This window comes from Maylandia zebra, linkage group LG3 (genome assembly GCF_041146795.1).
Source record: "Maylandia zebra isolate NMK-2024a linkage group LG3, Mzebra_GT3a, whole genome shotgun sequence".
NCBI lineage: Eukaryota > Metazoa > Chordata > Actinopteri > Cichliformes > Cichlidae > Maylandia > Maylandia zebra.
In genome coordinates, this window is record NC_135169.1 from 31,987,860 (window position 1) to 32,003,257 (window position 15,398).

Here is a 15,398-nt window from a genome sequence, read left to right on the forward strand (position 1 = left end):
CACGGACAGCAAATATTGATGCACTTCAGAAATGAATCAGTCTGTTGTGGAGTAAGATTTCAACGTGGATGTTAGTGACTCAAACTAAACAGCAACATATTAATGACTAACCTTGTGCTCTGGGTGAGCTCAACTCTTGGCTAAACATGAATGTTTACTGAGAACAGTCTAACCCACATCCTACATCCTTCCTGTGCTAATGTGTTTTACATTGGTGTAACCATAGCTCTACTGCTGGTCACAAGACAGCAGATATACGCTAACTAGCTCAATTTCACTAGCCTTCAAAAACGTTGCTAGCATTTACTTTTCTGTCTTTGTTTACGTCCACTGTTTAATGTGTCACAGTGCTTGTTTGCCTTTGGGATTTGAAGGAGCTTTGCACTGAAGGTTTTGTCCTCGCTGCTGAGGGTTCAATTCCCCGCCTGGCCATTTGCATGTCATCCCTTGACCTCTATACTGTTACATATATGGTCATTATGTGGGTTTTTTGGCCGTTTTAGTCCTCCCTGCGGAGACTAGGCAGATCTAATGGGGATTTGATTTTCCTGAAATAACGCACATCAGTCTTAAACAGGAACGGGAAAAAGTAATCCCGTTACTTTACTGATTACTTATTTTCAAAAGTAATTAATTACTTAGTTACTTTTTAAAAACACGATTTACAACCTGAATAGGTGATAAAGCGATAGATCTTTCAGCCCAATTCTACTTTTCTGCATAATCCATCATACAAAATGTAATCAAATGGAAAGGTCCCTTTTTAAAACTTGTTTTATTTGTTTTAACCTTTTAACTTTATGCATCAAGCAAAAAATTAATTATATGCAACATTCTCTGACTGGAAGAAATTTGTTTAACAACATCAGCCCCTCTGATGACATGGTCCAAAAAATAAATAAACTGTGGCCACAAAATACTACTTCGTGGGCACGAAATGGGTATAACGTGCCCACGAAATACTATTTCGATGGCACTGAAGGTTTTGTCCTCGCTGCTGAGGGTTCGATTCCCCGCCTGGCCACGAAATACTATTTCGAGGGCACGAAACGGGTATAACGTGCGCACGAAATGCTAATTTGTGGGCACGAAACACTTGACCGATAACCGCGATCCTTCCCAGGCCCTTGCAGTTGGTTGACAATAAAATCTATTATTTAGGTAGCAATTACGTCTGTAAAGCAACGTGGCTCTCAACATCCTGTTTAAATGTCTCTCCGTAATAATGGTTCCTTGCATTGCAGGCTTTTCAAAATGCATTTGTAGCTCATTCCCAGCCTAAAATAAAACTCAATCATACCGTCTCTGTCCATGGTGTATAGGTTTAGCCTACTCTTATGCCTATGGTTCTACGCAACTGTGATGTGCGCACGTCATCTATTTCGTTGCCACAAATACGTAATTCGTTGCCACGTTATACCCAATTCGTGCACGCAAATTAGCATTTCGTGCGCACGTTACACTAAAATTAATATTAGTCCGACTTTATTTTTTTTTTTTATCATTAATTAATTTAATTAACTACAATATGATACAAAGAAAAGCAAGAAACATTCACAGTTGGACATTTAGGCTCAGAAAAATTAATTAATCGTAAATCTCTGGTCAAATTTGTTGCTAGTTAGCTATTTTGTCTTTTTTAAAGCATGGTGTATGTGTTTCACTCCATACGGCTCTGTAAAAACTTTCTTTTATCCTCCGTACTGCAGTGCTTAGAGTGGAATTTTCCATTTTAGAGCTCACCAACTCCACCGCTTGTAAAACACACGCACACCCCTGTGACCCGACACTATGGTTTCTTCCGTAAGAGGCACGGCTCACTGATCTCCCTTAGCAACTAAAGCGGGTAGGGCCGACCGGCCTGTGATCGTCTTTCCCTGTGTATGATGACATCATCAACTCTAGCAGTCAGCTGCTGCAGTGAGGAGCGAGCGAGGAGGAAAAGGAAGGGAGGGAGGACTGTGCGCGCTCTCTAACACACACAGGCACGTTTTTCCGCTCAAACAGACACGCGCGCTCTCTCTCTCACACAGCCCCATTTGTCCTCCTCTGGTAAACATGGCAGCGGGAGCAGCGAATGGCACACGCAGCGAGCATAGCGTAATGAAACTGAGCACGGTTTAGTTTAGCCTCATCTAGACTGTCAACATGGAGGAGGAGGACGCGGCGGCCGATCCCTATTTGCCTTACGACGGGGGAGGTGACACCATCCCCCTGCAGGAGATCCCTAGAAGAGGTAACGACACGTCTCCCTCTTGATTCCCTCCTTTTATAACGCTGCTGCGATAACATAGGTCGACCTCCTTCTGCTTGTACACTTGAGTGCATGTATCCATATGGCAGGTGGAGCAAACGACTGCCTCCTCTGCTTTATGGACCACAAGCTGCCATTTCCACAGTCAACAAGCTACCTAGCCGGCACATTCCTGCTCTGGCCTCTCCTGCTGATGATTAACCAGCAGTGTGTGCACGTCAGCCAAAGATAATGAGATAAACACAGGGTGGATTTGGTGTGAAGACTCGAGCTCGGGCCTGAGAACATCACGGGCATCCATTTTAATTTGTGCACAGACGTTCTGCAGAAACTGCTGGTTGTGCACATGTAAGCTGGATGTTTGTACATCTGCGCTGCTGTGCGTCTTTGCACCTCTCACAGTCTTTCCTGCAGTGAGTGTGAGGACACCTGTTGGCAAGATACAGGATGTCAACTCGCATCAATCAGCCAGGCTATCATTTTTTTTTTTTATGACATGTTCTCCGCTCTAATCTTTATCTTTCCTCTGTGGCGTTCAGGGAGTCAGGAGTTGGTTCCTTTTGGCCTTGTTAGATTTTTTTATGGTGAGCGAGCAGGGACAAAACACTTGTCGTAAGCTTAGTAGGCAACCCCTACTCCCAGCATTCACGCTTCAGTCGGCAAATGTCTTCTGTTTTCATCAGTTTAATGTTGTTACTCTGGAATTTCTAGCAATTTTACGGTCAAAAGCACACTAGCTGTACTGCTGAAAAGTTTGAATTAAAGGTGAAAGTGGACACGGTGCAGTGCGCAGAGTACAGGCACTGCAAAACAAACTTATAGTAAGTCGATCGTCTTGTGGTCGTTGACCTGAAACACTGTGGCCTTGTCTCAGCTTGGTGAGCAGCACAACCTTTTGGACTTTGATCCATTTTTCTGTCCGCCTGGTTCATGGTACTCCAGAGACTCCAGCAGTGTGGACAGCACGCTGCTGTCTGTCCTCGGGCTCTAATGGGATCATTTATGATCACATGATGGCTGAGAAGTCTAACCCTGATGACCCAGCTGCCTCTAAACCCTTCTTTGAATTACTCAACAGTAGTAGAGTAGATCTAATGAAGATTAATACAGCTGTGGTTGTTGGAGTGAAGCATGAAACCTCTAGTCACTTCTCATTTCATTGGTGATGGTTGTACAGGAAGGCTGTCTGTTCATTTAGAGAAGTGTGTTCTCCACTGTCAGCAAGACTCCGTGCACACTGACGTGGTGTTCTTCCTCCAATGCAGAACCGCAGCGTCGCGGTGCCAATGCACAGGGGAACATAGCTGAAGCCTTCTTTTTCTTTTCTTTTTTAATATGCATGTGTATTGTCTGCATGTCTGCTGAACCATCCAAGCACGATGCTGGAAATGTGCGCACATACAATCCCCTCTGGTTTCCGTGGCGTCACCATCCACACCTGCAGTGGGACTAATGAGTGCCTGAAAGCGCAGCATCATCAGGAGGGGCTCGTCTGGTTTATTCCATCAGTGAAATCTGTTGTTTTGAAACGTTTCCCTTCTTAATCGAGCCACGTTGGTTCTGCAGTGTAGAGCAGCAGTCGTGTCTTCATCCTCCGTCGTATTCATAGGCAGATACTGCTGTGATCAACAAACCAGTCGACAGCAGAAAATATTAAAGGCAGTTCGTCTCTTTCGTAAAGCATTCACTTTTCTCTTTTGTTTTTCTATAAATGTGGCCTTTGTCAGGTTCAAGGATGGGCTGGCACATCTGCAAAAGAGCAATAGCAGCACGTGGTGCACTGACGTAAACATGGAGGCCAGTGTAGTCAGCATTTATGGTGTCGGTTATGTCGATGTGCTGTGGAAACCTGCAAAACCTGAGCTCCAGGATAAATGGAGCCAACTATGGGCTTCTGTGGCTGCCACTTCTGCATGGAGGGTTAGGGTTGTGACTTAGATGACTACATTGAAACGCAGTTAGGCACAATTTAAGGATGTGAGGAAACATTGTTAACCACATCCATGAGCACTTCGCTAGATGACTCTCACGGTAAGATACTAGAGTCCAGGAAGTGACATACAAGTCCCTTTACTTCTGATTTGACTATTTAGATGTGCTGTGTACTCGATTCTCGCTTATGAAAATGAGAAGTGAAATGATTAGATTCTAGATTCTGTGTAATATGTGCTGCTCTTCACGTTGTCATGAAAAAGAGTTCAACACACAAATAAATTGGGTCACATTAGCTGTGGTATGATGAACCTGTTCTAACATTGGACATTGCTCTAACCAAACTGTTTGTGGTCGTGTTCGTGGTTAGCATTTATTAACCAGTTGTCAGCTGTGTGTTGGAGTCTTTTTATTTCCTGTTCAATCAGGCTGTTTTTTTTCTTTCACTCCTCTCATGAGTCAGGCTGTGAATCATCTACAGAGATGCCAGGATAATAATTTTGGATAATAACTTTTTCAATTAAGGGGTAACATCAGGGCTAAAGGATTCTGAGAAAATTATTTTTTGTGACAAAATTCTGTTGTTGTTTTTTTTACAGTGAGTCAGGCTTCAGTTCAGTATTTACAAGCCATCAACTTTTTAAAAATCTTTTTCAGTCATCCTTGTAACGATTTTGATACGTTGCTCATACCGAGGCTGCTGGCCGCCTGTGAGCCCTGGATAGCTTTAGCTTTAGCGCCTTTTTCTTTGTAAGCTTCTTTGAAAAGTCCCTGCGTCAGCTGCGTGAGGATGATACAAGTGTCTAAGTAGGGTATCGTTTCATTTTTGAGGTGGTCTCCCTCTGATTTACCCTGGCAAAATGGCATCTTCAATCACGGTGAGGAGCTTCCATGCTAACCACTTGTTAGCATGTGGCTGCGTGACGACTGTTTGCCTGAAACTGACTGCCTCATAATCAAACATATATGAAGCTGGCTGTCTGATCAGTCCGGTCTCTGGCCGGTCCATTGGTGATGCACTGTGTGTTTTCCTCTCTGCCACACATACAACTGAGGATGCAAGAGGCAGGTGAAGATAAATTTAGGATTATACTTAAAATAACATCATTTAATTTCATTAAATAAAAACTGCAAACTCTAAAGGCCTTTTTCCAGAGCTTGATCCTTTACGAATCTGAGTTTTAAATTTGTCTTGATATATTTAATGTCAGCTAAACAGCACAGAGCTCTGTCAGCAGAGGTTGTTATAGCAACAGGATGTCCAACTTGTGGTGTCGCAACAAAGTAAGTAATTGAAATTTGTTCTCAATAAACTAAAACCACCGAAATTATAGAAGGATTTTTGTCACTCTTTTGTAGTTACTATGCAGATGTAACCTTGATTAGTCAAAGGAAACTCGATACATAAACAGAAGGTTTATTTCTACCTTTGTTATTTGTTGAGCCCTTACAGGTGCACCTAGTTTATTGACCTGTCCAAAGCAAACATATGAGGCTTGTGTTGTGCACTGAGTCATCGCCCCATCACTCAGCCAATCCATCTGTAACCGTCACTCTGAAATCAAAATGGAGACGGATACAATCTCTGTAATGCTTCTCCTTATTGCTGCTGACTCCACAGCAGCTGCAGTAGTGTCTTACACAGTCACTACTCCTTACTGTTCACTGGACAGGATAGGCAGCGTCTAATCAGGAGCATTTCATCCCTGCTTCTTCTCCTCCTACATCCTGTCAAACCTCAAAGGGAGCGACATGAGCTAATAAGCAGCTCTTTCAGAATCTCTGTTACGGCCCCGTTCAGGTCTGTGGGAATCGGGCTTTACTCTGGACTAATGTCTCAGAAAGATTTTGACGTTACCCCCCTGCAGTAGTAGTTAATGATGTGGCTGTGTAGGAATGCAGAGGACAACATGAGGATGTGTTTCATGATCTGTTTTAATGATCCCAACCACTTAAGGTCACAGTGATGAACAAACCTTTGTGTGATAAGCCGCGTTCATTCTTAGTTTCTCAAGATATTAAAAATGTAAAGAGGAGTTTTGTTGTGGTGCCTGGAATGGATGTGTTTCCTGTACTGAAGGTCATGAGAGTTACCCCGTTGTATGTTTTGACTGGTTTGGCACTTATACTGTATTTATACTTCTCTCTGTGTGTGGGTACCATATAATGAAATGCTGTTTCTACTGTAGGCTGTTTCTTTTTATTGAAGGTAAATTTATCTGATATTATATTTGCATATCTTACTAAATACTTAAATAAAACAATTATAATTTGTGTTGTAAACTTCTGACACAGTTATTTAGTTTAGTTTTACTCTTTGTCTCAGGGACTGTGCGCAAAAACAGTGGTGTCATGGCATGATTGGCTCGTTTTTGGAAATTGCCTCAAGTGGCCAGAAGAGGAACTGCAGGGATTTCTTTTTTATCCTTCCATGTTTGCAGCGCTTTTATTTCAGTCAGGGTGACTGTGCATCTAATTAATACTGACAAGTATGGCTTCTGGGAATTGGCTTGTGTGTGTGTGTGTTCCTGTCTAGCTATCTTTGTGAGGACCAAAATCTGCATTCTAATGTACTTGTGAGAACCAGCAGTCACTTGTGAGGACACACAACCTGGTCCTCACATTTTTGAAGGCATTTTTGAGGCTCAAAATGGGGTTTTAGTGTCAGGGTTACAATTAGGTTATGGTTAGGGTTAGGCATTCATTTGTAATGGTTAGGGTAAGGGGCTAGGGAAAGCATTATGTCAATAAAAGAGAGAAAGCTGAACGTGTGTGTGTGTGTGTGTGTGTCAGGAGATATAAATATGAAAATCTATCCATGTTTTTAATCCTTTAGGGAGCTCATTCTGTTCTTTATTGGACTTGAGTAAAAAAAGAAGACTGTGCAAAAGCTGAGCTACTAGTAGTAGAGTACTAGTAGAGTGTAGCTCTACTAGTAGTTCATCACAGTGTGCTGACCCTGCTCTAGTTTCCTATTCAGAACTTGTGAGGTTTGTTTATAAAATAGTCTTTTAAAGTTGTCTAAATATTAGAAAGTGTCATTGCACTCACATGCAGCCTTGTTACTTCCTGTGAGTAACTTTCTGAAGATGACTATCTTGTATTTCCGCGTGTTCATCTCTAAGCTCAGAGAGCACCAAAGTATTAAACGAGCTCAGCATGAAGATCTGAAAAAGCCTTTTTGCTTAGATGTCCCAGTAAAATATCTGAAAGCCTTGTTTATGAAGATGTCCTGGTTTAGCTGCTCATCTGTTAAAGACAGTAAAATACAAACATTGGATCTTTTGTCTCCGTCATTATCAGCTGGGTCAGGTAGGACTTGTGAGCCATCTTACTGTCTGCTTTGGTGGTGTTGGTTTTAACACACGCAGTAATTACACCCATGTTCTTATTTGTTCATTAATCTCATATTGTTGACTGTCCCCACACAGGAGAAATGAGCTATACTTGTTGGATTTGCAGGCCTTGTTGTTGTGTCATTTAATCTGATTGTTGCGCACAGTTCAGTCTTTGTTTTCAGATGAATACTTGTGTCATCTGAAGGAGGAGGCTCGGGCTCGATTTGCTGACAGTTTCAAATGTCAGAGGATGGACTTTTCTCTGATTTCTCAAACAGGCTTTGTCCCAAGTTAAACAAACTAAATGGCGCTCTTAAGGAAACCTGCTGCATTATACGGATGTTGTGGAGGGATTTTTAAGTCTCCCACAGGTCGCTCTTGTACATCAGAGATCGTTTCTCATCACGCCGCCGCCTCAGGCAGCAAAGAGAAATGTCAGCCGTGTAAAGCCTGTGATGCTTCTCAGATAAGAAGCAGAGAATCGGCCCCTCAACTCGCCCTGATGTGTGTGCGTCTGTGTGTGCAGATGACTCAGTATGTTTTGTTCTGTGTTCATACTGAGCATGTCCGTCCTGCCAGAGCAGGTCAGACCTAACCAATGACTGCCGGCGTCTCGTCCCAGCATAATGAGCAAAGTCATTGCACAGAATGAGAGGATCAGCCCATCTCTGAATACTATATGGGTATTCATATAGTATTCGGCTAACAATGTTTGCTGCTGTTTCGCTTATCATTAATGAATTTTTCCTGATAATAATCCAAGTCATGTTCAAGTCATTACTTACAAGATAGAAGTGGTTATTTGGCCTGAAGGGAGTCACATGGTCCTGCAGCCTGTGGACCAGTGAAGCAGAATTCAAAATGGCTTTTACCCTCAAAGCAAACCTAAACATACATAAATATATTTAAAATGTAATGGCCTTTAATGGTTACATCTAGTTTGTAGAGGTAAGCTGTTATGATTAGTTATGGGTTTTGTTCCACATGAGGTGATGGGCTGCAGTGTTTCCAGCAGTCTCATTAGATCTCAGTGATGGACGTGCAGTGATCTCTGCGGTGCTTGTGATGGGGCTCGATTATGGAGGAGGTGTAACTCTAATGCAGCCGAGGCAGCACTGTGATGGATCTCTTTCTTTCTTTTCCAAGGATTATGTGTAAGAATCAGAAGTATAAACTGCCAAAATGTATCGTTTGAAAAGTCATCAGACTGATGTATGGTGTAACACTGTAAGCCTGCTCACACAGCCTTCTGGTTTCATACATTGTGGGGAAAAAAATCATATTTCTTGTTTTTTACTCTTTCAAATATGTTTTAAATGTCAATAGTCTTCTTTTAAAAAATTGGACCGTGAACTTGTGCTTGTTGTTTTTTCTTCAGGATCTAACTACGCCATGTCGAACGGGGGCGGGGCTCCCAGCAGCTCCACCCACCTGCTGGACTTCCTAGAGGAGCCCATCCCTGGTGTTGGGACCTACGATGACTTTCACACCATCGACTGGGTCCGTGAGAAGTGCAAGGACCGCGAGAGACACCGGAAGGTGAGGACCCCGACGCCAAACCAGCTACAAACCAGCCACTTTTCAGCTTCGAACAGAGACCGAAGCTGACCCAGAGACAGAAAAATACTTTTAATATTTTGTAAAGAAAATATTTTTCTTCACGGGCCACAAACAGCCCTACTTAATTTAAAGAAAAAAATACATTTCCCACCACTGTGTTATGCACTTCCTGTTGTATAAACAGTTTGTTTGGGTCACATAAAAGAAAGAAATGTCAGGTAGGATCAGCACCTACTGCTCTGATGGCTTAACAGAGAGGGTAAACAACACTTTTCCAACAAAAATGATCCCGTCTTATAATGTTTTTCATTTATACAAACTCGACCACAGTTTCCAAATTATAAATTAAGAGATCAGTTTCTTATCCACCACTAGCATTCATGGGCTAAGTGTGTGGGAGATTTTACGGCCCTTCAGTTGGTCATGAGCACATTTCGGGTCTGCCAACACTTTTATCCAAGTGTTTTACTGCAAGACGCTGCAGGACAATCTGAATGTTATTCGCATACCCGGTGTTCTCCGCCCCTCAGCTGACTGTTATATTGAGGCAACAGTGGAAATCATGGCTGTAGAGGTGGTGTATTGTCACTGAAGGTCACTGTTTTTACCCCTCAGCTGTAAAAGGCTGATGAGGTATTGTTAACCTTTCCCTCACTTGCATGAATCTCACTGTAAGTTGATCTAATAGTTTTATTTTTAGCCATCGATGCTTGTTATTGAGTCTTTTGTGTGTGTTGATACAGATCAATAGTAAGAAAAAGGAGTCTGCATGGGAGTTCACCAAGAGCCTGTACGACGCTTGGTCCGGCTGGCTGGTGGTGACGCTCACTGGCTTGGCATCAGGTAACATACATGTGGTACTAAAGTGCACACAGCTCTTATCTGCCCTGCCGGTGACTCTCACATGCTTTGCCTCAGGCAGCTCACACTCAGTCTTTCTCTTGTTCACTGTCTTGTGCTTTCGCTCACCCACCTCTTATAAGCACACTGTTCTTCCTGCAGAGCCCCACGTGACACATCTCAGAGCCATGAAATCCTCGCCGTGTGTGTTTTATGGCCACTAAATAACAGAAAATCTTTTTCTAGCTGAGCTAGTCAAAGTGGAGTAGTTATGAAAAGGTCCAGGCTACAGAGGGGAGAAATGAGTAAAATGAGTATGCCTGTTGGGCTCTTTGTGTAAAAGAAGCTCTGCACTGTGATATCACATTATATAGATTTAAAACTGGGGTGACTGAGCTGTTTTAGGGCCTAAAATGTCCATTACTTCATAAAATACAGCCTTTTGAAATGAGATAATTATTACTGATAAACTTACAGATACCACTTTCCATTATCTTTATCACACCAACAGGCCTTTTCCCCACTCTCCCCAAAAAACTGACAGGTTGTGGGAGAAGTAGGCAGATAAAATGATGGTAATAATATGTAGAAATCTAGAAATGTGGCTGCACTCACTCACGTGAAGGTCAGCGAGCCTGTGATGTTTACAAAGATCCATCTGATATGAAAATGTCAGCCACACAGTCCCCTTACATGCCAAAGGTCACTGGTTAGAGAACAGGAGGAGACCCAGATCCCAGTATCAGGATATCCAGGTATCAGGCATTAAACATCTGTCAGATCAAACATGTGAATCTTTCCACTGTGGCAAGGTTTGTGAATAAAGGAGCAGCCGAAAGAAGCTTTGCTGTTTAAGTCAGACACTGATTTTTGTGCTGTAATATTTATGCATTGAGAGCTGAAGATCGTCTAATGTGAAGATTTGCTGCAGAGTTTTCTAGTGTGCGTTTAGGTTCATATTCAGTGAGGATGTTTCTCAGAATTATTGTTAAATCACCTGAAAACATCTTTGTCAGGTAGTAAGCCTGGTAGTGTAGTTAGGAACTCATCTCTCTCTCTGTTTTTCTGTTCTTCACCTTTCCCACTCGTCCCTGCCTTCACTTCTTTGCCCTTTTATTTCCTTTCCTTTCCTGGTTCCCTCCTCCCGCCAGGTGCTTTGGCTGGCCTGATTGACATTGCTGCTGATTGGATGAACGACCTGAAGGAGGGCGTGTGTCTGAGCGCCTTGTGGTTCAACCACGAGCAGTGCTGCTGGACGTCCAATGAGACCACCTTCGCTGAGAGGGACAAGTGTCCTCAGTGGAAGAGCTGGGCTGAGCTAATACTGGGGCAGGCTGAGGTAGAGGAACACGGGCACATGAAAGGGAGCGCATGCTGTCGATTTAAAACCAGACATTTTCTGCAGTACGTATTCGTCACTGCAGTGAGACCAAGAGGCTACGGCTTCTAAGCAACGATGCAAAAATAAAACCCTTGTTGTTCAAATTCATCTAAAAAAAAAAATTTCAATTAAAAAGTAGACAGTTTGCAAAAGCTTTGCACCTTTTCTCATGAGCTGACTGCAGTGACACTGACACATAAGGGCAGACGTAGTCTCAGGCGTCCACACGAGTTTTTTTTTAATTTTTTATTGAAGGTTTGGACGTTTTTCTTCCACTCTTTAACTTTTCCCTCCCTCTTCATCCGCCCCTCTCTGCAGGGCCCCGGCTCGTACATCATGAACTATTTCATGTACATCTACTGGGCTCTGTCCTTCGCCTTCCTGGCAGTTTGTCTGGTTAAGGTGTTTGCGCCGTACGCCTGCGGCTCAGGGATCCCAGAGGTGAGGAAAACATTGCTTTTGTAAGTCCTGGTACAGCTGAAACTTTCTTCATTTTAACCTCTTCTGGTGATACATCGATGTGTATGAAGGAAATCCTTGAACTCTTAAATGGGAAATGTTGTTCGACTGTTCGCTGGGTGATCGATTTGTCTCCCGGTGACTCTGTGAAAGAGTCTGATGGGTTTCAGGATCTTTTAATGTACTGAAGCACTTAAAAATGATTAATTCAGCTGGGAGATGTGAAATATTTTACTGCTAAGAAAAAAAAAGGGGGGGGGGGCTCTTTGTTGCCATGGAAACACAAAAGCGGCACGTGTTAGACAATGACCTGAAAGCAGAGATGCAGCTCAACTAACAACCCAGTGAATTTATGTCATTATTTCATTTTAACTTTCATGTGTTTACGTGTCTGATCCTGAGCACCTCGCTTTCCTCACTCCTGCCTCTGCCATAGATCAAGACCATCCTGAGTGGGTTCATCATCCGGGGATATCTGGGCAAGTGGACCTTGATGATCAAAACCATCACTCTGGTGTTGGCTGTGGCGTCGGGCCTGAGCCTGGGGAAAGAGGGCCCCCTGGTCCATGTGGCCTGCTGCTGTGGGAACATCTTCTCCTACCTCTTCCCCAAGTACAGCAAGAACGAGGCCAAGAAACGAGAGGTGAGAGCAAAAAAGTCCAGGTCCCTGTAGCACGAGTAATAAATGTTTAATACGTAGGAGTGTTTTTAGTAGTTTGTGCCTGTGTGAACGAGCCCGGCGCTGGTGCTGAGGTGTGTTTGTTTTGTGCTCTCAGGTTCTCTCTGCCGCGTCAGCTGCCGGGGTGTCTGTTGCTTTTGGAGCACCAATCGGGGGAGTCCTCTTCAGCTTAGAGGAGGTGCATCAGCACTTAAACAAGTTACTATGTGGTGTTGTTTTAATGTGATGGTAACAGCAACAGTATTAATCCACCAATGCTCTCCTCGCTCCTTCAGGTGAGCTACTATTTCCCTCTAAAGACGTTGTGGCGCTCATTCTTTGCGGCCCTGGTGGCGGCCTTCGTGCTTCGCTCCATTAACCCGTTTGGGAACAGCCGCCTGGTGCTGTTCTACGTGGAGTACCACACGCCATGGTACCTGTTTGAGCTCCTCCCGTTCATCCTGCTGGGAGTGTTCGGGGGCCTCTGGGGCGCCTTCTTCATCAAAGCCAACATCGCCTGGTGCCGGCGGCGCAAGTCGACACGTTTCGGTATGATGTGACCTCGTGGTGACCTCACTATTTAAAACTTTTACTGAGAGCTTAATGGTGGAAAAAAGTGAAATGGAATAAAGACTGTTTCTATCAGTCGATACTCTCCTCTCATGTGCTTTTTATGATTTTAGTGAGTCCACAGTGCCGTGTCTGAATTTTAAAATCCTCTTTTCTTAAAATCAAATGTATAAAAGCATCTTTCCATGAAGCAGAGCAACAGTGTTTAATCTGCATTTGAGGCGTTTCACACAAACCTCTGTCTCGCTCTGTAGGCAGGTACCCGGTGTTGGAGGTGATCCTGGTGGCGGCCATCACTGCGGTGGTTGCTTTCCCAAACCCTTACACGCGTAAGAACACCAGCGAGCTGATAAAGGAGCTGTTCACCGACTGCGGTCCGCTGGAGTCTTCGCAGCTCTGTCAGTACCGCAGCCAGATGAACGGCACCAAAGCCTTCTCTGATGACCAGCCGGCGGGGCCCGGCGTCTACTCGGCCATGTGGCAGCTGTGCCTGGCGCTCATCTTTAAAATCATCATGACTATATTCACATTTGGACTCAAGGTGAGAGATTTTTTTCCTTAATAATGAAGCAGATGTTTTGCCCTGCGAGTCTTCATCAGCACTGAAACATGTTCCTTTCTCATCGTTAGGTACCGTCGGGTTTGTTCATCCCCAGCATGGCCATCGGGGCGATCGCGGGGCGGATTGTTGGCATTGCCATGGAGCAGCTTGCATATTATCACCACGACTGGTTCCTGTTCAAAGAGTGGTGCGAAGTCGGAGCTGACTGCATCACTCCAGGGCTCTACGCTATGGTGGGAGCTGCAGCGTGCCTGGGTGAGTCAGCACTTAATGGGATTGTTAAGCTTTGCCACCAGTTTGTGCCAAAGCCTTCACGTTTCAGCACCGAGGGGCGGGTGATGAGCATATATGAGATATCCTGCTGCTATTGCAATAACTGGCTGTGTCAGAACATGTTACTCACTGTGAGTAACATGTGATCAGGGATGTGTAGCTTTGCCTCATCTGTTATAGAAATAAACACTTGTTTAGTTGGAGTCGTAGTTTAATACGTGTTACTGTCACGCCTTCCTCCCTCTGTAGGTGGAGTGACTCGTATGACTGTCTCCCTCGTCATCATCGTGTTCGAGCTGACCGGCGGGCTGGAGTACATCGTCCCCCTCATGGCCGCCGTGATGACCAGCAAATGGGTGGGCGATGCATTCGGTCGAGAGGGAATCTACGAGGCCCACATCCGACTGAACGGATACCCCTTCCTGGATTCAAAGGAGGAGTTCACGCACACCACGCTGGCCCGGGAGGTGATGAGGCCCCGACGCAACGACCCGCCGTTGGCAGTGCTCACGCAGGACGACCTGACTGTGGAGGAGCTGCAGGGCATTATCAATGAAACCAGTTATAATGGTTTCCCTGTGATCGTGTCTAAGGAGTCCCAGAGGCTAGTGGGCTTCGCTCTGCGCAGAGACATCACAATCGCTATAGGTAAGACTGGAGAGACAACACCTGAACCCCCCGTGACCTTCTGGAGTTTAAAGATGGTGTAAAGTGAATGCTTTTCATATCTCTACAGAGAACGCACGCCGCAAACAGGAGGGCATCGTGCTGAACTCAAGGGTGTACTTCACCCAGCATGCACCCACGCTGCCTGCCGACAGCCCTCGACCCCTCAAGCTTCGCTCCATCCTGGACATGAGCCCCTTCACCGTCACTGACCACACCCCCATGGAGATCGTGGTGGACATTTTCAGGAAGCTGGGTCTGCGCCAGTGCCTGGTTACTCACAACGGGTAAGTGTGTCTCGGAAGGAAGGAGGTGCTGTAGGAGCTGAAGGTGGATCCGTCTCACATCGTTGTTTCTGGTGTAGTGATTGCTTAACACACACACACACACACACACACACACACACACACTGTCTGGTGTTGCATGAGCTCTGGGATCCCTGGATTTATGCTGTAATCTGCATGGCCTGGCCTAATCGCTGTGCTGCACCTCCTTTTATCCTCCCGGTGAGCAGTGACGGTCTCCTTTACAGGAGAGGCTGAGCTGCTGACGGAAACTAACCACAAACACATAACAGGTGTCACGCAGTGGGAGTATAGACAGTAAGAGGAGCTGATGTGTGGTCTGAATCTGAGGAGGAACGTTAAAGGTTTTACCTCCGCGAGAAACCTTCAGTGAAACTAATTTAAAAGTAAAGTCTCGTCCACGTGTGGAGACGCCTGCAGGAGATCCGGTCTGTTTGGGTCTTTGCAGATGTGCGATGTTGAAACTACGAGACAGACCGTGTTAATTTGCTGTGATGATCACTGGAGAGGAACTGTGCAGCAGTGTTTGTTTCATTTACCTTTTTTAGGATTAACCTTTTATTTCTTTCTTAAATAATGACACTAGTTTTTTTTATTTTT

General features: G+C 44.6%; 1 protein-coding gene across 9 annotated transcripts in view; it reads left to right on the top strand.

Moving 5' to 3' along the window:
- The window catches only part of clcn3 (chloride channel 3), a 43,195-nt gene that overhangs the window by 18,918 nt on the left and 8,879 nt on the right, over positions 1-15,398 (top strand). For 7 of the 9 annotated variants that reach the window (XM_004570682.6, XM_012924507.4, XM_012924506.4 and 4 more), the window contains 11 exons: positions 8,903-9,063; positions 9,828-9,927; positions 11,076-11,263; positions 11,624-11,746; positions 12,201-12,407; positions 12,541-12,621; positions 12,719-12,971; positions 13,247-13,533; positions 13,623-13,809; positions 14,077-14,475; positions 14,564-14,780. In XM_004570682.6, the coding sequence (XP_004570739.2) occupies positions 8,903-9,063; positions 9,828-9,927; positions 11,076-11,263; positions 11,624-11,746; positions 12,201-12,407; positions 12,541-12,621; positions 12,719-12,971; positions 13,247-13,533; positions 13,623-13,809; positions 14,077-14,475; positions 14,564-14,780 (2,203 nt within the window). Of the gene's footprint in view, positions 1-1,809; positions 2,237-8,902; positions 9,064-9,827; positions 9,928-11,075; positions 11,264-11,623; positions 11,747-12,200; positions 12,408-12,540; positions 12,622-12,718; positions 12,972-13,246; positions 13,534-13,622; positions 13,810-14,076; positions 14,476-14,563; positions 14,781-15,398 lie in introns of those variants that run through there. The other 2 variants (XM_004570683.5, XM_004570690.5) reach the window with 2 other exon arrangements.